Source organism: Natator depressus, chromosome 2, assembly GCF_965152275.1.
Source record: "Natator depressus isolate rNatDep1 chromosome 2, rNatDep2.hap1, whole genome shotgun sequence".
NCBI lineage: Eukaryota > Metazoa > Chordata > Testudines > Cheloniidae > Natator > Natator depressus.
Window position 1 is genome coordinate 178,948,717 of NC_134235.1, and position 24,845 is coordinate 178,973,561.

At 41.5% G+C, this 24,845-nt stretch overlaps 1 protein-coding gene across 1 annotated transcript in view; it reads right to left on the bottom strand.

Moving 5' to 3' along the window:
- Positions 1 to 24,845, bottom strand: part of ITGA9 (integrin subunit alpha 9) — a 288,835-nt gene that overhangs the window by 217,763 nt on the left and 46,227 nt on the right. Inside the window, exons 9-14 of the mRNA XM_074945393.1 lie at positions 22,303 to 22,440; positions 19,278 to 19,383; positions 17,938 to 18,032; positions 14,796 to 14,886; positions 14,201 to 14,246; positions 9,991 to 10,145 (exon numbers count right to left, since the gene is read on the bottom strand). Of these exons, the coding sequence (XP_074801494.1) occupies positions 9,991 to 10,145; positions 14,201 to 14,246; positions 14,796 to 14,886; positions 17,938 to 18,032; positions 19,278 to 19,383; positions 22,303 to 22,440 (631 nt within the window). The remainder of the gene's footprint in view (positions 1 to 9,990; positions 10,146 to 14,200; positions 14,247 to 14,795; positions 14,887 to 17,937; positions 18,033 to 19,277; positions 19,384 to 22,302; positions 22,441 to 24,845) is intronic.

Here is a 24,845-nt window from a genome sequence, read left to right on the forward strand (position 1 = left end):
TCAGTAGATGACCAGCAACACACGGGTTAATTAGTCTGCATGTGATGTACGAGACAGCTAGCTCATGTCTGTTTCTGTGCATTATTACATAATAAGGCCAAACACTGATTATCTGAGCAGAATTTTAATGATTTCCTTAAATGTGTACACATCTGTTTTGATTTTTATATCAAATTTGATTTAAACCAGCTAACTGTTACTACTACCTCTAAACGACAATAATCTTTTTAAAAGACTTTAAAATTGTTAAACAAAAAACTTCACATAAAAGTTTTCAATCCAAGAAGAAATTAGTGTGTTTGTTTTTTTAAATAGGAGAACATTCTGAGCTCTTTAAAACACAATTGTTGTCATTGGCCTCACTTGGGCCTTGTCTATACACAGTAGTTGAATCGGTTTAACAAATCATTTTTCAAACGGGTGCAAAAGGCTCTGTGGGCATTCTTATTTCAATTTAAAATCAGACTTACTTCAGTTTGGCTTAAATTAATTCCTAATCAACTGAAACTAAACCAAAATAAGCCTGATCTACACAAAAATAAGAAAAGGAGTACTTGTGGCACCTTAGAGACTAACACATTTATTTGAACATAAGCTTTCATGAGCTACAGCTCACTTTATCGGATGCATCCGATGAAGTGAGCTGTAGCTCACAAAAGCTTATGCTCAAATAAATGTGTTAGTCTCTAAGGTGCCACAAGTACTCCTTTTCTTTTTGCGAATACAGACTAACATGGCTGCTAGTCTGAAACAAAAATAAGAGTGTTTCCCTCCAACCCTCTGTACCACTTTAAAATCACTTTTAAAACAGTTTGCGTAAAACGATCTGATCCTGTGAGGTGCTGAGCACCGCAATTCCCACTGAAGCTGATGGGAGTTGTGTACGCCCAACAACTCAGCAAGATCAAGCATAACACACATTTTGGCCTATTTTTAAAGACAAAAAAATCCATTTTTGGTTTTAGGTTGTACAGACCCCATACCCAATCCTGTCTCCTCTTTTTCGTTTCTTAGGAGACCATCCCCGCCTACCTTTGCTGAGACTACAGCTATGATATCAACTGCAGAAACAACTGTTGCTGCAAAAGACAAGAAAATCTGTGGGCAAATCCAAGAGCTGTGCAGGCAGTAAACAAGGCACTGCAGACACTCATCCCCAGCCTCGGGGCCAGGACGAGCTCCCTAGACCCCAAATGATGTAAAGTTAGATAAAAAGGCTACCTAAGTTCAATTCATGAGTGTTTCCTAAACCTTTTAAGATTCTCAAGTAGAAATGTAACATTTAGAAGCTCCTGTCTAGATGAACAGCATAATATGCAACCCAAATACTAATAAGAACACTGCACAGAGCCTCTAAACAAAACCATTCCAGTTACCATCCTTCTATAGCAACCGTGGATGTTTTTGATTAATACATTTCAAATAGCACATTTCACATCTTTTTCCCTTTTCTTTTGGCAACTTATTCCTATGCTACATCCAATGATGTCACATTAGTGGAAAAGCTGAAATACTATGAACAAGATTTTTTTTCTTTTTTGCTTCAAAACAAAAAAGGAACCAGGGTGGGAAAGTAACTGACTAGTTCATAAAGCACCCTCAGCGATTTAATTTATTCCCATTCACTTTGAGTATTGGGTAGTAAGTTTTTGCTACTAAATTAACTCTCACTAGTAACCTTTCAGAGTCTGCCAGGGGTACTCAAACACATGCATGCTCTTAAATGTTTGTGGGATCTGGCCTTTGACTTCAGAAGTTAATAAAAATTTGGCATGCATGCAATCGGTTTAGATTAAATTTTGAAATGACCAATCCTCTGCCCAGAACTCAAACCTAATCTCTATAAAGGTTGGATAAAATGGCATTCAGAAGTATATTTTGTTCATTTGCAAACAAGGCCATTCACCAGTACAGCAGACTCAGTGTCCCAATAAGTGCCATAGTTAGATACTTGCTGAATAAGGAGTAGCGGAGACACCGCATGATTTTCATTCTCAAGTGTCACATACCCACTTACACACTTCAGTTGTGGGGGGGGCATAGATCAGCATTACGCTGCACTCCCCATCAGTACCTGGCCCAAGCCGGGGAAGCTCATGATCCAACCAGTGGACCAAATTCGGTGATCAGTCCTGGTCACAGTGCACGTACGCTAAAAAGAACTGCATTAAGTACCCCTGCTCCACTTTGTTACAAGAAGCAAAACATGTGCTTTCAGTGTAACATCGCGTATTTTAGATTACTTCTTCCTTGTTAGTGTTACCCTTAAAGTCCCCACAAGGCATGCATGTGTGTCCCTCTGAAATGGACCTCAGCAACCCTGAGAACAAAAGGGCTCATGGGTCAAACTTTGCACACAGAGAACATTCTTAAACAGCTAAAGGTGCAGCGCTCAAAAAACAAAGGCACTCTAGTTTCATTGCTGCATACACCACATCCCCTATATCATCTGCGCCAGCAGATGACAATGTCTAGGGCCTGCGTTAAGGAAAAGAATCTCTTTTTTCCCCCCTACTTCAAACTTCTTCCTCTCGAAGCCCTCTATTGCCGCCAACACCCTGCAGCGCAGGTGACCAGAGAGCGGTCTCTGTGGGGCCCTCCTTTACTTTCCTCACGGAAGCACTGCCTCCGCATTACTCATCAACATGATTTCGGTCCTGGCCCAGGCATGCCCATTAAGTGGAAGTAACAAGAGGCAGTAAGAAAAAGTCTGTGGTATTTCTTGCCCAAACTGAAGCAGGCTGCAGATGATGAAGACAAACCCAATTTTGTAGACTCAGAAATTCTGGAGAGCGTGGATGAGTATCTTAAACCCTGGCGGCTTATCCAAATGGAAGAGAAACTCGGAACCACCTGAAGTGCACCAATTACGAGTTCAAACAAAGCGAAGCTCCACCCACAAAACCACGCTACAGTTGGGCACAATCAGCTGTGTCTACCTAGGGAATCCTCTTGCAGTGGACTAGAATGGGGTGATGCAGGGCAGAAGTTAAGTGCATTGACTGAGCTGTGTGAAGAAGCTTCTGCAGCATCTGTGTACACAATGTCTAGCTCCAGCCAGCCCTATAGCCTGTCATTTTCAGAAGCACGGAAAATCATCCAATTCACACAAAGGTGGTTTTTTTTAATTAAATGGTAGCTTGGTATTTTTTTAATCTGTATAAATAAATTATCCTGTCTGCGAGCATAGCAAGTTTCCTTTCATTTGCCAGTGGCTAGGCAAGTAGCACGGTGCCTTGAAATATGGGAGACCCAAGCAGCCTCCATTTTCCTGTTCGGGGCCTTCAGCTGGGAAAGGGGTATTGTTTGGAAGTATGTTGGCAAGGTATTGTGCTCAGACGTGTGTGTATTATGCAGGGAAAGGCCATGCCCAGGCCAGGAACAGTGCTCCAGCCGAAGCTGTAATTCAACCTGGTAACATCAAGCTAGAATTGTTACCCTGTCACACTAGGCAACATAGTTTAAAGGTCAGGCTTAGCTAGGTTAAAATTAGCTAAGGGCTTGAATTCACATACAGCACTAAGAAAAGGAGTACTTGTGGCACCTTAGAGACTAACCAATTTATTTGAGCATAAGCTTTCGTGAGCTACAGCTCACTTCATCGGATGCATACTGTGGAAAGTATAGAAGATCTTTTTATACACACAAAGCATGAAAAAATGGGTGTTTACCACTACAAAAGGTTTTCTCTCCCCCTACCCCACTCTCCTGCCGGTAATAGCTTATCTAAAGTGATCACTCTCCTTACAATGTGTATGATAATCAAGGTGGGCCATTTCCAGCACAAATCCAGGGTTTAACAAGAACGTCTGGGGGGGGAGGGGGGGAAATAGGTTACCTTGCATAATGACTTAACCACTTCCAGTCTCTATTCAGCCTAAGTTAATTGTATCCAATTTGCAAATGAATTCCAAATCCGCACAGAAACACCCCTGGAACCCCGAACTGGGATATTCTATCTACTACCCAAGATCCATAAACCTGGAAATCCTGGGCGCCCCATCATCTCAGGCATTGGCACCCTGACAGCAGGATTGTCTGGCTATGTAGACTCCCTCCTCAGGCCCTACGCCACCAGCACTCCCAGCTACCTTCGAGACACCACTGACTTCCTGAGGAAACTACAATCCATCGGTGATCTTCCTGATAACACCATCCTGGCCACTATGGATGTAGAAGCCCTCTACACCAACATTCCACACAAAGATGGACTACAAGCCGTCAAGAACACTATCCCCAATAATGTCACGGCTAACCTGGTGGCTGAACTTTGTGACTTTGTCCTTACCCATAACTATTTTACATTTGGGGACAATGTATACCTTCAAATCAGCGGCACTGCTATGGGTACCCGCATGGCCCCACAGTATGCCAACATTTTTATGGCTGACTTAGAACAACGCTTCCTCAGCTCTCATCCCCTAACGCCCCTACTCTACTTGCGCTATATTGATGACATCTTCATCATCTGGACCCATGGAAAAGAAGCCCTTGAGGAATTCCACCATGATTTCAACAATTTCCATCCCACCATCAACCTCAGCCTGGTCCAGTCCACACAAGAGATCCACTTCCTGGACACTACAGTGCTAATAAACGATGGTCACATAAACACCACCCTATACCGGAAACCTACTGACCGCTATTCCTACCTACATGCCTCCAGCTTTCACCCTGACCACACCACACGATCCATCGTCTACAGCCAAGCTCTGCGATACAACCGCATTTGCTCCAACCCCTCAGACAAAGACAAACACCTACAAGATCTCTATCAAGCATTCTTACAACTACAATACCCACCTGCGGAAGTGAAGAAACAGATTGATAGAGCCAGAAGAGTTCCCAGAAGTCACCTACTACAGGACAGGCCTAACAAAGAAAATAACAGAACGCCACTAGCCGTCACCTTCAGCCCCCAACTAAAACCCCTCCAATGCATTATTAAGGATCTACAACCTATCCTGAAGGATGACCCAACACTCTCACAAATCTTGGGAGACAGGCCAGTCCTTGCCTACAGACAGCCCCCCAACCTGAAGCAAATACTCACCAGTAACCACATACCACACAACAGAACCACTAACCCAGGAACCTATCCTTGCAACAAAGCCCTTTGCCAACTGTGCCCACATATCTATTCAGGGGACACCATCACAGGGCCTAATAACATCAGCCACACTATCAGAGGCTCGTTCACCTGCACATCCACCAATGTGATATATGCCATCATGTGCCAGCAATGCCCCCCTGCCATGTACATTGGTCAAACTGGACAGTCTCTATGTAAAAGAATAAATGGACACAAATCAGATGTCAAGAATTATAACATTCATAAACCAGTCGGAGAACACTTCTATCTCTCTGGTCATGCGATTACAGACATGAAAGTTGCGATATTACAACAAAAAAACTTCAAAACCAGACTCCAGCGAGAGACTGTTGAATTGGAATTCATTTGCAAATTGGACACAATTAACTTAGGCTTGAATAGAGACTGGGAGTGGCTAAGTCATTATGCAAGGTAACCTATTTCCCCTTGTTTTTTCCTACCCCCACCCCTCAGATGTTCTTGTTAAACCCTGGATTTGTGCTGGAAATGGCCCACCTTGATTATCATACACATTGTAAGGAGAGTGATCACTTTAGATAAGCTATTACCAACAGGAGAGTGGGGTGGGGGGAGAGAAAACCTTTTGTAGTGGTAAACACCCATTTTTTCATGCTTTGTGTGTATAAAAAGATCTTCTATACTTTCCACAGTATGCATCCAATGAAGTGAGCTGTAGCTCACGAAACCTTATGCTCAAATAAATTGGTTAGTCTCTAAGGTGCCACAAGTACTCCTTTTCTTTTTGCGAATACAGACTAACACGGCTGTTACTCTGAAACCTGTCATACAGCACAACAGCATACTTAATCCACCTCCTGTCGACATAGCACTTTCTACATTGGGGGTTAGGTCAGTATAACTATGTCGCTCAGGGGGGTGGATTTTTCACACCCCTGAGGGACGTAGTTATAGCAATATACTTCTGTTGTGTAAACCTGCCTTTGGTATGACCTAAACTCAACCTTTTTCTAGGCTAGATAAGGCAAACCCAAAAAGGGGGAATCAGATATCTGCCAATTCTTCACGCTCCTCCCCTTTTAACAATGTATGCAGTAATACTGCCCTTACTTCCCAAAGAAAACTGTTCCCTTTCTCTGTCACCTGGGGAATAAGGAAAGCAACGGTAGCTACTATCGAATGCGGAATTGCTCACGACTATATAGAAAAAATGGAGGCCCCAAAACGCACTGGAAGATGGAACACCAAAGCCATGCCTGAAGCAGCTTTCTGGTCACTACCAGGGAAGCAAGGAAAAGCCTAAACCAAACACTGGGATATATGAAAAATAAATAACTAAAAAAAGTTTCCTATTTCTGACCATCCAAAACCCTGTGAGGTAATGCTTTGTCTGGGTATGAAATACAACCAACCACCTAGCCTTCTAGCGCATGCTGCAGCAAAGAGAAAGGTCAGACAATGACTGCCCCACCATGCAAAGCAACACATTTCACTATCCTATGCCTCTTTAACTCAGCCCTAACTACTTCAGCTGAAAAAGACGCTGAAGATTTCAGTCTGCACAAAGTGCCCATAAAATAGATGGGATTTGTACTTTGCGAATGAGACAGCACATTGTGGAAATAAACACTGGTCTACAAATAGCTGTGAAAGTACTAGTAGTGCTGCAGATAGTGCTGGAAAAAAATGGGAGAAAAAGGTCCATATTTAAAATTTCTTTGACCAATCCAATTAAGTTGGAGACAGATTTTCTTTATGGGTCACTGAATTAAATAGCAATACATTAAAATAAACATTTTAGAGATGAGTTTATAATAGAAAGAATAGGATAGTGACAGCATGTTCAGTACAGACTTGTAAAACTGTTGCATGCAGATGTGACGCTGGTAAACCAAGTGCCAGCTCTAGCCAAAGCTATAGGCATTAGCTAAGAACTGACAAACCCATAGCTGGAAACCAAACTAGCTATGTTAGTTTTGTTCAAAATAGGTATTAGTCTTATAAGAATGCATTTAGCGTTTACACTATGAAATGCTTGTAAGCTGCTGCATGCATTAATCTCACTCAATTAATCTGTACTCCATGCTAAAAGGAAATATGTAAGCTTTGCTTTATAACTTTGAAAATGTTTCTTCTGAATTTGTGAACCCAAGCACGGGAATTGCCCCACTCACTCAGGAGAACTATCAAAAATTAAGTGGGCCATAAGACAAACACTTTGTTCATTGCCCCATCCACCCACAGAGAATTACATGCAGAAGGCCTTGTCTCATCGATTTGAATGCTGGAAGAGGGAAATAAAAGCAGTTGACATGAAGATTTTTCATCTCTTTGTGGTTTGAACTCTCACAGGGCCAGAGACATTAAATGAAGGCAGAGATCCCCTTGGGCTACCCCTGAAAGACATCTGCCCTGAAAGACATTTTTGAATTGATAGATTACCACATCTCTGTCATCTGTAGGAATCGGAGATGGTAACTCATTTGTGTGTATGTATGTTTGCTTTAACCTGTAAACAACTCATTTTTCCTAGTTACTAAGCGTTAGATCGTTTCTTACGGGACTGGCTACAGACATGGTCTTTAGTGTAAGATCTAAGGTACCAACTGATCTGGGGTAAGTGACTGACCTCTTGGGACTCGAAGCAACCTGAATATTTTGTGATTTTTTATGTAAATGACCATTTATCATTAAGTCCAGCTTGCAAGATAGCTTTAGACAGTCCCCTTACACTCTCCAGACTGTTACAGTGGTCCAGGAGTTCACATTTGTTACTGGCTTGGTGAAATCTAATGATAGAACACACCACCAGTTTGGGGTGTCTGCCTTGGTTTTGACCGTCTGCCCTGAAGTAAGCACTCACGGTTGTGAGCCACTCTAGACAGCATGAGATAAGTACAACGGCCACAATTTTCAAAACAGACCAGTGATTCTGAGTGCCCAACCTCAGAAGTCCTATAGGGTCTGACTTTCAAAAAGTGCTGAGCACCAACTTCCTGTATATCTTCCTTTAAAGACATCTAAAACTGAGACACCCCAAAATCATTAGTCCCTTTTGAAAACCTTGCCCATGAGGCTCCGATACATAATATAATTATTTCCTATCTGTATCACCACAGCGCTTAGGAACGCTAGTCATAGACCAGGACCCCATTGTGTTAGGTGCTGTACACATTAACTCATCTCCCATAAATATGTTTTAATGCATAAATTGGGTCGAAAGACTTTTGAATCTAAACATACTTAGCTGAAGCAGTTTTTGGTATTAATTAACCCGTTCTCTAAGATTTAACCAGTTATGTGAGAGGTGTCACATTACCACTAGCCCCCTCCCAAATATTGTTACTAGGAAACCTGTAAGAAATTAAAATGCATTGTTTTGTATAAGCTAAATTAAATGCTTATTTGAGGCAGTGTGTCCAAATTGTATCCCAAGAAGTTTTTACACAGTTAGATAATGCTGGCTATGTTTTTCTAACAAATTGCTTCGATTAGATGCATTGTCTAAAAAGACAATGTCTGAGAGTTATTATCTACTTAACAAAGAACTCTGCTAGGGGATGGGTAACATTTGCCAAAAGTATTCAAATGTTCTTTTAACTGCAGTAAGTTACAACAGGGTATGGTTTGTATCATAATTCAGGGAAATTAAACTTACTCTCATCTGTGGTATGCTGCAAGAAGATTAGTTCCCTCCAGAAATATGAGAATGCACTTGAATGAGAAAGGGAAGTTTGTTTCTTAACACCCGGTAGAGCTATACAAACTGAGAACCAGGGTAAAGTTTTCAAAAGGGCCAAAGGCCTATTTTCAAAAGCGATCTTTGACACTTAGGAGGCTAAGAAAGCCAATGAGATTTAGGCCACAAGGTGCTTACAGTCACTTTTGAAAATGGGACTTAGGCCCTTTTAAAAACTTTACCCTAAAATAGAAAATGGGAATTAAAATGGGAATTAACATTTTTGGATCAACCAGAGTTATCCTATCTGGATAAAAGTGCTTTGCTGAACTATACATTCATCTGTGGGATTTTGCAAGAACTCTTAAGAAAGGGAAAGGTACAGCCATACAAATCCTAGCCTTGAACCCTGGCCTTAGAACCCAAAAAGAGATTAAGCTTTGAGCAATTTTGTTCTCTTTGAGAAGTTTAACTATCCCAGACTCAGGTGATAATGGGGTAGATGCTGGCTAGTCCTAGTGGCTAGCAGCTGCTTCTTACTTATGCACAGTACAGGGGAGGGAATAAAGAGTCTGTCCGCCCCTTGTGTGGCCCACATAAGGTCCAAAAAGAATTTCACTTTGTACAGTCAGGGGAGCACAGGCACTCCAAAGGTACTTCAGAGGGGGCAGGGAATAGGTGGAGCCATGGCTTGCCCCCTCTTTCTGCTGGCCAGGCACATAGGAGAATATGCTACAAATATGAATATGCCCTATAAAAGTTGCTCCCTCTGGAGCAGCACAGCTCCACACCACTTCCGGTGCTGGACAGTGCCAAAATGGCATGATCGAGTCCAAACTCTATACAACAGCATTATATTATTTATGCATACACACACACACACACACACACACACACACACAGCATTATATGTACCTATTATATAATAGATATATGTAATATTTCAACATGATCATAATACTGCTTTGTACTTACATAGTTCCTTTCATCCAAGATTCTCAAAGCTCTTTATAAATATTAAAGAAGCTTGAAAATATCCTTGTTAGTAGAGTAAGAATTTTTATTTTATACCCATTGCATAGATGAATAAACTGAGGCACTGTAAATTATTTGCCCAAAGCAGCAATTGGTGTCAGCAATTAAACTGAGGAATCCTTTAAGCACGCCTCATGAATCACTAAAACCCAGCCTTCTCTAGAGTTACATATGGCATGAGAACCATTTTATGGATGCACATTACCTATTTCTCCTGGAACACGTTTGCCGTTGAAAAGAAAGCAGACTGTGACATTGAGGCAGTTCACCTGGTGCAAGCCATCATGGCACTGGGGAGCTGTGATATTGATGGAAGCTGGCAGGAAAATGGAGAGGTCCATTGTAATGACAGGTCTAGATCTGGAGACCAATGAAGAAGTATAATTTAGTTTGGCTTCAGAGGGATGTTTCTCAACCAGATGAAAATAAAGCAAAATTGGTAAACACTTGGTATCAAGTAGACATTAAAAAACAACACTGTGAACCTTAGAACAGATTCGGCGTTCTTCTAGCACTTCCCTCAGCCAGCAAGGGAGACCCATATCCTACTATATCAGTGGCTGAAGTGAGATATCAGATTTTTGTTAATAAACTGTACTTCCAATATTTGAGCACACCATGCATGACCAGATGTGACCAATAATAAATAATCTCTAGTCAAAGGTGTATTAGAGACTTCATGATGAGAGGGGAGGGTAATGAGATTAGCGCATTAGAGACCGAAGACAATAACCTCACCTATGCATGTTCACTGGCTAGGGAGCTCAGAAGAGAAAACGGCCTGGGGCCAGGAGGAAAGGGTAAGCAAACACTAATGTTCCATATAATGCTCTAGCAGCAGCATTCATTAAGCTAAACTTGAGGAAAAACAAAGGTGGGGTAATTTTTCTTAGTAGTGCCAGATGCATTAGGTGCATTACACTCCCACCATTGAGGGTGGGAAAATGTTCAGCTAATTCCCCCATGCCATGCACTGGCAATTTACAGTCCTCCTTTGACTTCACTGAATTAAGTTCTGACAGTTCCCCGTATGTTACGAATGACAGCTTTCCACTTTTGCAGCCTATGACCTGGGCTGTTGCTATGGTTATTTCAGGTTGAAGAAGAGTTCAGCCAGAGTCATGCCTCAATCACAGGGCCATGAGGGCGAGGTATTGGTTTACTGTGCCACGTGACCCAGTAAGTGCAGAAGGCTTGGAGCAAGGGGTTAAGAAATGAAGGCCCCAGTCCTGCAATGAAAATCAGTTTCAATGCAGGATCAGAGCCCAAGAACGCATGAACTGTTATTCTTAGTGCTTTCAGTTCTGCAGCTCTTAAGTACGAATACATTATTCCAAAGGTAACTCAAGTAATAAACCTCCCACACACTCCAAAGATGTGCAGCGAACAGCAGATTCAGTTCTAAGGTGGGCTCAGGAGCCACGCACTGCATAGGAGTAGACTCATAAACAAGCCATTTACATTTGGGGGCTGTGGTTTGTGCTAGTGGTTATAGGCACTTATCAACGGGAGCAACTCAGTCTCTGATGGCAACTCAGTCTCTCTTAACAGTATCTAAAACTAATAATGGGAGTTTGGTATCCATAGAAAAGAGGAAAGAGCAAACTTCCCAGGATCATCTCACATCATGGAAGTGCCTGTACTCAGATGCTTGGGGAGGGGGTAAAATAGATTAACTTGTATATTTACCTAAACATACTATTTCGAAAGCTATGCACTGCATGATATCTTTCAAATTAGCCTATTTAATGGGTATATATCAAGTTGCAGTGCACACACAGAGGCACCATCATCAGCCCCAAATCAAAGTGGCTTCCACAAAAGCTTTTTAATATCATTTGGCAAGACATATATTGTTTTTGGCCAAAAGAATTTACAAGAACTACTGGGGGAAAAAGTATTTTCCTTTACCCTAATCTGAATCCAAACGGCAAGCACGGCACACTCCCTGACTGGCAGTAGCTGTAATTAGTTAGCCTAGACACATGATTAGTCCATAATGCACTAATCTCTAAAGAAATAAACAGGCACCAATTCAGTGATTGGATTCAGGTTGCTACAGTGTGTGTATTTTCTTGGTGATGTCACAAGAAATCCTCCACCATCGGGACTGGCTCGTGTGTGGCCTGTGGACATGGAGTGAGCTGCTCAGTATTGGATCTGAAGGTCAGAAATCAATCTGGGGACAGGCCAGGTCAAAACTACAAACTCAGAGTCTGTTACCAAATTGAGAACATGAGGCAAGAACTGGGGATGTGCCAGGCCAGTGTCTTTCACCGTAGTCAGCAATGATCTTAAGTCAGAGACAGTAAACCAAGATTAGGGTTGGGAGCCCAGCCTAGGCCAAAAGCCAGGAGTCTGGAATCAAGGCAAGACGCAGAAAGTGACGTCTAAGGCAGACACACACTGGAGGTCTGCATTTTTCAGTCAACTCCCTGAAATGGCTCCCTGGTTTATAGGTGGAGTGCCACCCAACCAAGAGAATCACAGAGGGCTGTTGCACATGCCCCTTAGAGTAGAACTTCCTGCAGGGCTTAGTCTCTCAGGTCCTCTTGATGGCAAACATGCCGGGCCTGTGGTGGCAACAAGGCACCTGCCTTAAAACCTGCAGTCCCTGGTTCTAGGCCCATGTGGTTCTTATATCCCGTTTATCTCTTCACAACAACACTAAAGCAGCATAAGCGTTTGCACCTTTATTTCCTTTTCAAGTTATTTCTGAGGAACAGAGCTCAGAGATTCCATCTGTTGATGTTTCACAACATTTGATGAAAAAGCTAGTGGCTTCCTCTGTTTGTCTGAGTAACAACAGAATATTAATGTTTCTCAAAGAACACAGCACCTGCACCATGAAGTCAACAGGATTTTTTCTACTAAACAGAAACAGGGCTTTCCTGTATCTAAAAGGACACATTGGGGGATAGACTCATTCCACAACTCTTAATTATTTCTCCAGCCCCATATTTCTTCTATTAAAATGACCATTCCACAAAAGCTTCAAATGACTGTTCCATCCAGTTCTTGACACTGTTGTTTTATTAAACATTAGAGTGTTTATTCAGAATGTAGTTATTAGCAAAAATAGCCCAAAATATAAATCAGCATAAAAGTAAAAATTTTCTCTTCCAAGGGCACCTTTCATCTGAGAAAGCCAAAGTACTCTGCAAAAAATTAATTAAGCTGCACTACATCCCTGTGAGCTACTGTATGTAAGTATCATGAACCCCATTTATAGATGTGAAAAAAGACATGAAAGTTCAGTTGAGTGGCCCAAGGTCACATAGCAAGTCAGTAGCAGAACCCAGAGTTCTCAAGGGCAGCCCAAAGAAGAGTAAATTGCAGCAATCTAACCTCTTGATGTAGTCTCTTGATTTCTTTTCTAATGCCGTATTATAGATATCATATTCCATATTTAGTAACATGATTTTGGAGATTTGATAGACACCTATATTAGCAGCACTCAACATTGTGCCACATGAGCTTTAGCCATTGCACAGGTCATCTATCATTTTAACTACAACCCCACCACCTCCTCCTCCTCTGTGGCTGCCTGATATTCACATGCTGCCCCTCAAAGTCTACCCAACAAAATGCAGAAAAAAAACATCTTCCTCACGTGTCTCTCTAACTGTTTCAATACCCTCCTTGAGTCCTTGCAGTGACTTCCAGTCTCCTGCCACATAAAGTTCAAATTCCTCATCCTTACCTTCAAAGGTCTGCCCTGCCTATGCCTCACTATTCTAGCCCCACTACATCCCCTTCACTCTTCCAATTTGTCACACCTTGTAGCTTCCCTGATCTCCACCACCAACAAGCAACTCCATGGCACCTGCACACCTCAAAATAGCTGTCCAGATCCTGCTTGCATTGCAACCTTACTCTTCTTCAAATCCTTCCAGGCTCACTTCTTTCCCCCTAAACTTCCAACACTGAGCTACATTCCTACACCATCCACTGCTGTCCTCTTGCCCCAATTTTTGTTTCCTTAAATCAAACAATATTTGTACAGATAAAAACAAAAAAAAATCCACACAAATTCAAGTGACTATATAAACAACTCAATTATCTTTCCATAAACGAATCCGTGAGGTGTGTATATCAGTGATAAGAAAATCACATCTCAATCTGTTATTTCTATAACCCTTACTCACCCCAAACTACCAACACCCATCTTTTTATCTGGCATCCCTTGCTGTGTGTCTAAATTAGATAAGTTCTTTAGGGTTGGGTCCCATCTTTTATTTATTCTGTAAGGTACCATGCACACCTAGTGGGTACAGTATACAAAATAATCTAACTTGTTTCTTCTGACCATAATGAAAAAGAAAAGAAAAATTATTGGAGGAAGACTGAGAAACCACATAACCAATAAACAGGAACCAGAAAAACATCATACAAATGGAAGAAATTGATCTCACCTTAGAAGCACCACATTGTCTGACATGAAGGCCCCAATGGTCACATCTGAAAACAAAGTTTCATAACTTTTATTGTTACAATGGCATTTGAAGGACACAGAAACCAAATCCTTGTAGTCTGTTTATTCGTGACAATTTTTCAGTTGTAAAATATGTACTAATAAATAAAATATTTCCCCATTCCCAACTTAGTTCTGCCAATCAATACATCACGTTTGTTTTGCCTGCACTGGGACTGCAAAATTGGGTTCTTCAGGTCACTTCAGTTCTCTCTTTTTGTATCATCTCAGCTCAATTTTTTTCCATTAAACAGAAACGAAACTACTTCCTAGGAAGCTAAAATTCTCAACTTTGTTTCTCAGCCCTGTATCATAGGTTCTAAACCCAGACAACTGAACCTGGGGTGTCTATGAGATAGACTAATAATGTCAGCAGCTTTCACTGAGTGAGGAAGACAGACAGACACCTACACTTCACACTGTAAGCTTTCCTGTTACTGATCTGAAGGAGCTTTAGTAAGCAATATGGAAACTACTTAATATGCTATATTTATCTGCTGCTTTTTTTATTGTTGTTATAATCATAGTAAACATACCCGGATAACCATTTCCATCCATATCAACTCCTCCAGATATGGATTGGCCAAACATCCGCAGCATTGGGTTTATAGTTTGCCCAGACAGTTTCTGCAACAGATAGTATAGAAGTGGAATCACCAAAAGGAATCAAAATTAATATAAAGCACCACTTTATGGCTCTTCTCTCAGGGCCCGATTCTCATTTACACTGAGGCCCCCTTTTACTACCAGAGCACTATTGGAACCTGACCTTACAAACCATGACCCTGCAAACTCTATTCATACGTGTAAATCCCATGATCTCTTAAGTGAGAAACTGTTTTCTGGTCTTGACTTGAGTTAAAAGTTAGTGTTGATTAAAATAATACATAAATTACAAATCATATACACACACACACACAAAACGAACAGCATATCAAATATATTATTTATAGAAGACAGGGTCTAATTTTGTATTCCACATAACCTTTTCCATCACCTGCAATCATATGATTAAGAGTTTTATGGAGCATCACTAAAAAAATGTATGGTTAATTTAATTGAAACATCAAATCTAATATGACCCCTTACTCTAAAAAAGAGTTTGTCAATGTGTTCAAGGTCAAAATGAGGGCGATTCATTGCCATATGCAGTCGGAAATTCTGTTTTTCCACAAGCTATCATACAGTATTTGGTACCAGCTCTGATGCCATATCTCATTTCTGTCTCCCCAACCCAGAGGGTTTCTTAAAAATCATTAACACACAGGAACTTTCCTTAAATAGTTAAAAAGGCAAATGTTTTATCTGGAACAAATCAAAATATTAAAACCTCATCTTCCAAGCCAGACACATGGCCCACAGGCTCCTGTGTATTACAGTCTGATGCAAAAGAAAGGAGATCCGAGTTCAAAAAGGGGTCCAATCACAGAAGTTAGATGGAAAAGTCCTATTACAGGGTTGCTGGTGGTGCTTCACGGTCTTTTACAGGCTACAATACTTCCTTGTCCAGCCCATACAAGAACATTAATAGTAGCCAAAACGTCATGCAGGAAATTCATTAAAAGAGAAAATTCAAAACCAATACAGTAGTCAAAAAAAGAGATCCTGTAAAACAAACCTGTGATCCTAAAGGCCAGTTCTAAAGGGTAAACTATGCTTTAAAACAAACAGAGCTAAACTTTCCCACTCAAGGGCAGTTAACATTAGGCAACTGGAAGAAACTTGTTCCTCACATTACACTTACATCATAGAACGTGATTAAGTTTTTGGGAGGTCCCTAATAGGGTGGTAAATTCTGCCTACAGATATCCCACAGACATCTGCAGGCTATTATGGTATAAATGCTGAGGTATAATGCTGTTCTCCTTTAAGTGCCATGAATGAAAACAGCAAGCCATGAAGCTTAGACAGACAGTATTTATTTAGCACATACATTATGCTGCAAGCCAATTCAGCTGCTTTAGCTCAGAGCCACCCCTAAACTTGCTGTGGGGGAGCGAGGCACAGATATAGATAATGATTTAAAGTAGAAAAGGGAATGAAAAGGGTGAAAATTTATATGATATGGGACATTTCCTCTCAGAGCTTGTTTAAAAGAGGAAATCCAGGGCCTCTGGATGGCTCAGGGACATGATAATAGGATACACAAAGCCTTTCACCTCAAGGCGGTGGGTTCAAATCCAGGCCAGGTAGGTAAGGAACAAAAGTTGCAAGCATTTAATGGCTGTTTGGTGGCATATGAAAAATGAACTGGTGGCTTCAGTCTAGTCCCTTTGGGATAGGTACTAGGACACATTGTAAAAATACTGCCACAGTTGGTATCCTTACTGGCAGCCTCAAAAGAGAGGTCAAGGAAGGAAAAGGGCACCAGGACAGAACAATGGGTGTCCTTTAATCCTCTAGAAGTGGTCTCTCCCAGGCAGGAATGAGGGGCAGGTGTACTGTATTTGCCCACTTTGCTGTGTGAGGGGAGGAGCAAGAACTTCGATCTGCAGCACTGTCAATGTGTCTTTCTAACGCACTAAATTTCCTCAAAAATGAAAAACAAAAACTCCAATCTGGATATGCAGGCGATTAGAAGCCCAGAGTCTCCTACCAAATGAGAAGATCCCCACTTCCAGCAACTATTGCTGAGAAGAGAGTGCAAAGCTGAGCCATACATATGCCACAAATTATCACATTTTAGAAGTATCATAAAACTGTTTTAACTCTCTTTGTAAAAACGATGCATACTGTACATACAGTAAAAGGCAGAAGGACTAATCCCTTACAGTCTATTAAAGAGTCTCCACTGTAACCACTAAATCCTTTATTCTGCTTAAATTGGTTTACTATGTAGGATCTCTCCCAGCAACAAAAAATATTTAGATCAGACCTTCAAATAGCCAGGGGGGGCCTTTGCAAAAGCTTGCTAGACAAATATTAAAGACCATGGGGCATGTTTTAATGGGATGTATGGGATTTTATCATCTTAATTCCCAAGATGCAAAGACTAAATTACCCTAGAATTATATTTAATACTTCAGTGCCTGTATGGAATACGTAGGCAGTTTTTACTTCATGGTGGTTTGGTAAAGTGGAACCTCAAGACTGCTCTCCTGACACCTTCTCCTACTGGGAGAAGGAGCACCTCAAAGTAGCCAAGTGTGCTTCTGCAGAAGGAGTCCCTAGAATCCTTTCCTTCTCGCTAAGTCTGGTCCTGCTGGGAAGAGAGCAGGGTCAGACTCTGCTCACTCGCCCCCTGCAAAAATCTGCTCTGCCATTCCAGTGCCTGTGTCTGTCCTTTCCAAGGACTGCTGTCACTGAAATACCCTCTCCCCAAGACTCCATCTACATGGGAAAGGATGCTACATCTGAGAACTGTATTTAAACATGGTTCAAACAAAATGGCTCATGCTGACCCATTCTGGAATTTTTTGCCTGGCCAGAGAGGATGGGGCCAAACGTCATTAGAAACTAAGTGCAAAATAGAACGCTGAAGTCTCAGCTCCTAACTAGGCTCAGGTATGGAGTCTGAATTGATGCAGACTACACCTACAGAGACACACCAGCTACAGAAGAAGAGGGAATCAAACGGTGTGGTGAGGAGAGAGATTACTGCTTCCTGTCACAATGCTTTACCCATACATTTGGCGCATTTCTGCAGGACCTGACAGAGTGACTCAAACAACAAGTTACCATAGAATACTGCGGAACAATGCCACTTGAGTCTCCATGGTAGATATACACTGCTCCCACGTAGTCATCCTCCTTAGGGGACCCAATGGCGACATCTGCATATGTAAAAGAATGTGAACCGAAAACATGTCACAGTCCTTTCCCTTTCCACTCTTCCCATGTCATCCTTTTACAGAAGCCCACTGCCGCAGGCTGAAACAACTCATCACAAGAAGGAGGATCATGCCATTACTGGTGCACACTTAGCTACAAATAGTTATCCAGTTTAACGAACAGCTCATTAAATTCCTTTTTAATTTATACCTATTTTGGCATCTAAGAAGAAGCATGTCTCTTAGTTATAAAAATGTGTTTATTCCCACCAGCCTGCTCGAAAGGCATTTAACAGTCCTTTCATCTGACCAGCCCTGGGTAGATCAGCATTGCACATCAAGACACCACTGGCCCAGGGAGTACAAGCCAACCACTCTGCACTGTGACAACAGTGTTTGAAACACCAAGTTTCCAAAGTCAAGTTAGGTCAAGTGGGTTGTTTTTCCAAACACAGAGGGGAACGAAAGGGCTGCTGAGTGTCTTGGAGGATGTATATTCAGACACACATGCTAAGCCAACCAGTCCTTTTGAAGTCCTTAGTCTGCCAGAAATCACTGCAGCAAACTTGCTGGTGTCAACACTCCATTCTCACCTATTGTTATCACAGTGTATGTCCTTGTACAAGACAGCCCATGAAAAAAACTGGACTGTAGGTTACAGGGGCAAGTGACAATAAATAGAATATACAATAGGAGGCATTAAGAGCTACATGTTAAATGTATTTTCTGATAAGAAGCCCCAGTTACGCCAATAAATGGGATATGGGAATAGCCCTGAGACAGAGGATGCCAAATGTTACACAAAAGATTATGTGGTTTTCCTTTTGTTTAGGGACAGCCTAAGAGTCATTAGTAATGACATATACAATGGGATTTTAAAAAAAGCAGAAAGGAAATAGACCAAATGCCCAACTTTGCCCGAAGTTACCCAGGTATAACTCATGTTGAAATCAAGGGGAGTTACACCCATGTTCAGTTTAATTAGTCAAAACAGCTTTACCAGAAAGTGGCATCTAGAGCTTGATTCACCACAGCACTATTCCAGTCTTCAGAAGAGATAATTTCCAAAGGAGTAATGCTATGGCAAATCAGGCCATCTATCTGAAAGGTTTTCCGATGTGAACTAGAATGATAATGCTTCCACCTCTACTTTGAAACAGGATTTGATGATAAAGTCCCTGTAATAAATTTTTTTAAAAAGCCAGACTTGGCTAGAAACAGAACATGGCAGAATGGAAATGCACTGACCTGAGTATCCATCATCATCAATATCTCCTAGGGTGGCCATGCTTTCCCCAAAGTGTGCATTGTAGGCATTGTCACCGTTCAGAACAAGCTGCTCTTCCAGGACTCCCTAGCAACAGGAAATAGGACAGGCTAAGGAAAACAGAGTGAGTGTTGAAAGCTACAGGGCCTCCCTGCCGGAACACACAAAACTCAGGAAACACCTGGGGCAGAACTGCAGTGTGACTTCTGAACTGCTATAGAAGCCCCAGTGAATGCAGCTTGCCTGGATATATAAAACAAAAAAGTTAAACACAATCAATCTAATTGACCCCAAAAGTGATTTGAACTAGGCAGAACACACCACAGGCCAAACTCCTTAGTCACATATCATAATTCAAGAAGCTATGTTCTACAGGAATACCCACATATGTGAGTTCATGTGAAGAGCCCTGGATTTTTCATGACTATGGTAGAACAGGCACCAATTAAGTGACTATGCTAGCTGATAACTACTCCCCTGAACTTAGAACTGAAGTGGGAAAGAAGAGAATGCTTTTAAGAACACAGAAACATCACATATTAATTAATTCTCTATGCTCCAAAAATCCCCCGGTGATGACCTTACCTCAGCTTTTTTAAGAACAAGGTTAGGAATTCTGCATGGGATTTTCAAAAGTGCTCAGCCTTGGTTTAAATCTGCTCCCTTGGAACTCAATGAAAGCGGGGTTAGGGCTGTACTGACTGTTTTTGAGAATCCCAATTTTTGTCTCCTTATACCCAGGAAAAAGGACTAATATGAATGATGTAATCAATATGCCAACAGCCAGAGGATTTGTTTGGCTCACTAAGTTTATCCATACATTAAACAACACTATTCAGTTCTTGTCCTGTTGGCATATTGTATCAAAGAATGCAGTCCTTAATCAGGATTTACTCAGCCAAAGCGCCCACCGAATTTAGCAGAGGTTTCCCTGGGCAGAGACTGCAGGATGTGTCTCACAGGATTTGAAAACTCCTAAATTATGCCTACACTATAGCGCTAGTACAGACGCTCTAAGCCGACAGGAGAGAGCTTAATTACTTAATTACTCCATCCCCCACGAGTGGCGGTAGCTGTGTCAGCGGGAGATGCTCTCCCGTTGAGACAGCACTGTTCACTACGGTGCTTATATTGATGTTACTTATGTCGCTCAGGGGGGTGGTTCATTCACATCCCTGAGTGACATAAGCTATACCAAAGTGGTAGTGGGTAGACTTTGCATGTTAGAGAGCAAGGGAAAGAATGGATGAATGTAAAATGAAGAATAAAGGACAGCTAGAGTCAATGAAAGAGAGAGAGAGAGAAAGCCCAGAACAAACTGACTTTTGCATTCACATGCCAGCAGATGGCAACTCATGCCCACCCACTTTCTAGCCAACCTCATTTGAGTGAGCTTTAATTTCTTGCAATGCACCCTCAAAAGGAAAGGAACATTTCCACAAGAAAAAAAACCCTTAATTACTCAAGCCAACCTCAAGAGCCCACCTCAAGTGTTCAGATTTTTTTATTTCCCCCTTTGTGAATGAAAGCAGCACATTAATACAGTCTTTTTCTTGGCTGCAGGGAGCTGCTGACATTAAAATAATCCTCCATGATGAAGTTGGGACACAGAGAATGGGGCTGGGGGAGAAGAGAGAAAGCGTGCACTCCTGTATATGTTACTTGTTTCTTTAGAGCACACACTGCCAGTGCTTAGATAAGTATCAAATCTATCATAATGCCACATGTTCAGGCTATAAAGTAATACTCTGCATGCCATCAGGGTTATCTCTTATGGTGTAAGTGTCATCTGAGTGGTGTGGGTGAGAGAATTGAAATGAAGTGGAGTTGTTCTGGCATCCATACCACAAAAATCCCAATCCTACAAATAGTTATTCATGTAACTTTACGTCATGTAGGAAGCCCCAACGAAGTCAAGGTTGGAGGAAGGAGAAACTGCTAATAGAACCTCAAGTTGTTTTATTTAATACATCATTTATAGACACACATAATTTACCTTTTCACCATGAGCTCTTTGGGGCAGGGATTGTCATTTACTCTAGGTTTGACAGCACCTAGCACAGTGGGATCCCAATGCGGTTGACCTCTAGGCACTACTGCAACCAAACATTGAATAAGCAGCAGACCGAAGTGGAAAAAAAAAATCAGGGCTCATTTCAAGGACTGTTAATTGACAACTGAATTAACTCAAATGCAAGTCTGGTTTTTCACACAGTCCATAGGACTTGGGGGTACATTTTACTTCCAGCAAAAATATATTATTAAAGTTATTAAAAGGAAGTTAATGTGAACCCAATAGTGCTACTGTTGAATCTAATGAAAAATATCCCATTGACTTAAAGGGAGGAACATTGGGACCTATAGAGTCAGTTTGAAAAGGCACTTTTATAAATACATTTTCCCTGAAAAAATATATGCGCTTTATTTTTCTTTAAACACTGTGTACTTATCTTCTTTGCTACTCCAGGAAGTTAAAGTTCAGAATATCACAAGACTACAGTTGTGCAATGTGAAATTCAGTGGTTTCCGTTGAAGGGGCTTTCCACTGTAGGCTTTCAATAAATAGCACCAAATAATAACACAAATCTATTCATTAGTTTCTCTTCACATGGATTCTCAAATCCCTGGTGTTTTGTTTTGAGTTGTGGGTTTGAACGACCATCCAAAACACAAAGAATAACTCTGGTCAAAGCAGCTGATTTTCAGTTGGTTTTGACATCAAGAGCATGGAAATCCACCAATACCACCAAGTTTCAACATAAAACCAGAAATTTTCCCAAGCTTCCTCAAAAGATTCACAACATTTTCATTACCAGGAACTGACTCCTGAGTTAGTAAAAAAAAAAAAAAAATAACACCATGGTATCAGATGACTTTTGCCTGGCTTCATGTTTTGTTGGAAACACGCACATACACATGCCATGTATGTAAGACACCAAATTTCTTGGTGAACCACAGCTGGGCTGACCCACCCTCTCCACATGCTCATCCACTTTGCATACTCACATTTCCTCTGTTGATATAGACTGTGACTTGACCCTCATCCCTGATCTCAGAAAACATGGGTGCTCCAACCAGCAGGTCTGAAAGTCCATCCGAGTTCAGATCAACTGCACATAAGGAGGAGCCAAAGTAAGAGCCCATCTGTAACCAAGCCGAGTCACAACAAAGCATTCAGTATCTGCCCACACACAGGAGGAAATCATTTTTGTTTTTTTAACATCAAGTGATGACTTGCTGCTTTATCTCACACTAGCAGCCCTACGGAGAAACCTTAGGGAATTTTCTGGCAAGAATTAGGTACTTTATTATAACTGTGCATCAGCTCAGACAGTTTGCAGAAGGAATAAAACTCACATTCCAAGACATACTTAAAAGAGGCACTAAACGGCCTTACTTTAGAACAGCTTTTGCTTGGCAAATATCTAAAATGAGGAAGAGGAGAATTAGCAGCCTGGCCCAAGATTTTCAGATGTGGCCAGTGATTTTTGAGGCCCAATGTCACACAACTGAATGGGGCCTGATTTTCAGAGGGTGGGTGCTCAGCACTTGCTAAAATCATGCCACTTTTCAAGCTGTCTCAAGCTGAAGTCCCCAAAAATAGAGGCACCCAAAAATCACTTGTCATTCTTGAAAATCTTTTTCCTAGTCTTTTTAAATTTCTCACCATCAATCAGAAAGAAAAGTAGTGGGCTGACTGCAAGATATTTCCATGCCAAGCAGCTATATTTGCATTGACAGGTTACTTCCAGTTCATGAGATGCGAGTTGACATACCCTTACAGCCCTCCAACTGCAAGCTAGTCAGCCTAAGGCCCTAAGTCTGCAATCCCTACCACACAGAACTCCCATTGGTTTCAGTGGGAGTTTCATGCCCAGAACTTGCAGAATCAAGCCCTAAATGTGTAGTCAATTTCTATCTGCAATGAAAGATATCAGGCTGAGACATTTAGGAAAGACAATGAAAGACTTAGGTGTATTATCAGATCTATTTAAAATACCTATTATTGTAGAACATTAAATACTAATCACCCACCCAAATAGACCCTTAAACCACATTTGAGGTTTGATTTAAAACACAAGTAAGGAAACTGAAGGCAAAACCGGACACTGTCTTTAATTCACCCAACTGGCCAAGATATACCAGTGCATACTTCACAGGGCATAGTTACAGCTCGTCTACTAGCACATACTGCTGCTATAGCTACCAAGACTCTCACCAATGAAGGTCTGCCCAATCTGCTCACGAGCATACGTGTCACGCTTTGGACTTCAGAGTCACTCCAGAATCCACAAAGAGAGAGAGCATGAAAACATCATCGGCAAACCGATGGACTACACACACACTAGCGCATAGCTCTCAAATGTCTCATTTTGACAGACATCACACATTTTAGCCCAAAAACCATCTGCTTTCCATATTAATCAGGTCACCCCTCAGTTTAATTGTTGACAGTTGTTTACATCAGAAATGGAGAAGCATGAAACTGAGGTTACAAACTTAAACTTTTTTCTTTTAAGTACAACTCCCACAGCATATTACATTTGCTACACACACTGAGTCTCACATTTAGGCCTTGACAGGTGAATAAAACAGAGCTCTGGCCAGCCTATTAGGGTATATCCATACAGCTGTTGGGAGCATGCTTCCCAGCAAAGATACCCAGTCTCATGCTAGCACTGCTCAAGCTAACATGCTAAAAACAGCAGCATGGTCATGGTGGCAAGGGTGATGACTCAGCCTAGCTGCCCAACTACAAAACCTGCCCAAACCGCAGCAGTCCCGCTGCTCTTTTTAGCACATTTGAGCAGAACTAGCACATGCCTGTCTACCCGCGCTGGGAAGCATGCTCCCAGCTGCCATGTAGATATACCCGTAGGGATGATGGGAAACAGGCAACAGCCACTCTGGTGTTCAAGTTGAGAATGTAACATTACATCTACAAAAAGAACAGGAGTACTTGTGGCACCTTAGAGACTAACAAATTTATTTGAGCATAAGCTTTCGTGGGCTACAGCCCACTTCATCGGATACATAGAATGGAACATATAGTAAGAAGATATGTATATATACATACAGAGAAGGTGGAAGTTGCCATACAAAGGAAAGCTTATGCTCTAATAAATTTTAGTCTCTAAGGAGCCACAAGTACTCCTGTTCTTTTTGCGGATACAGACTAACACGGCTGCTACTCTGAAACATTACATTATAAGATTCCACGAACTGCCTGGAAGCCATAAGGACAGCGGGGTGAGCTCAGGATAGCATTTCAGCGTGTAACTCTGATTTTTGTGTCTATGTGGGCTCAAGGCCAGACCTTTACTCTCTCGTTATTTTGTAGTTGAATTCCCCTTGTGGATTTTTGTTGTTTATTTTTTTAAAAGCCAGTAATGTTTTAAAACAAAATTCTCATGGGCAGCGAGTTAGAGTTATGAAAAACATGTCACTATGCATTCAGGCAGCTTTAAGGAAAAGGCCGTTATTTACCCAATTGTGCAACGTGGGTGAGTTCATGTTACTGTGAGAACCTTGCGTTTCTGCCTGTGTTT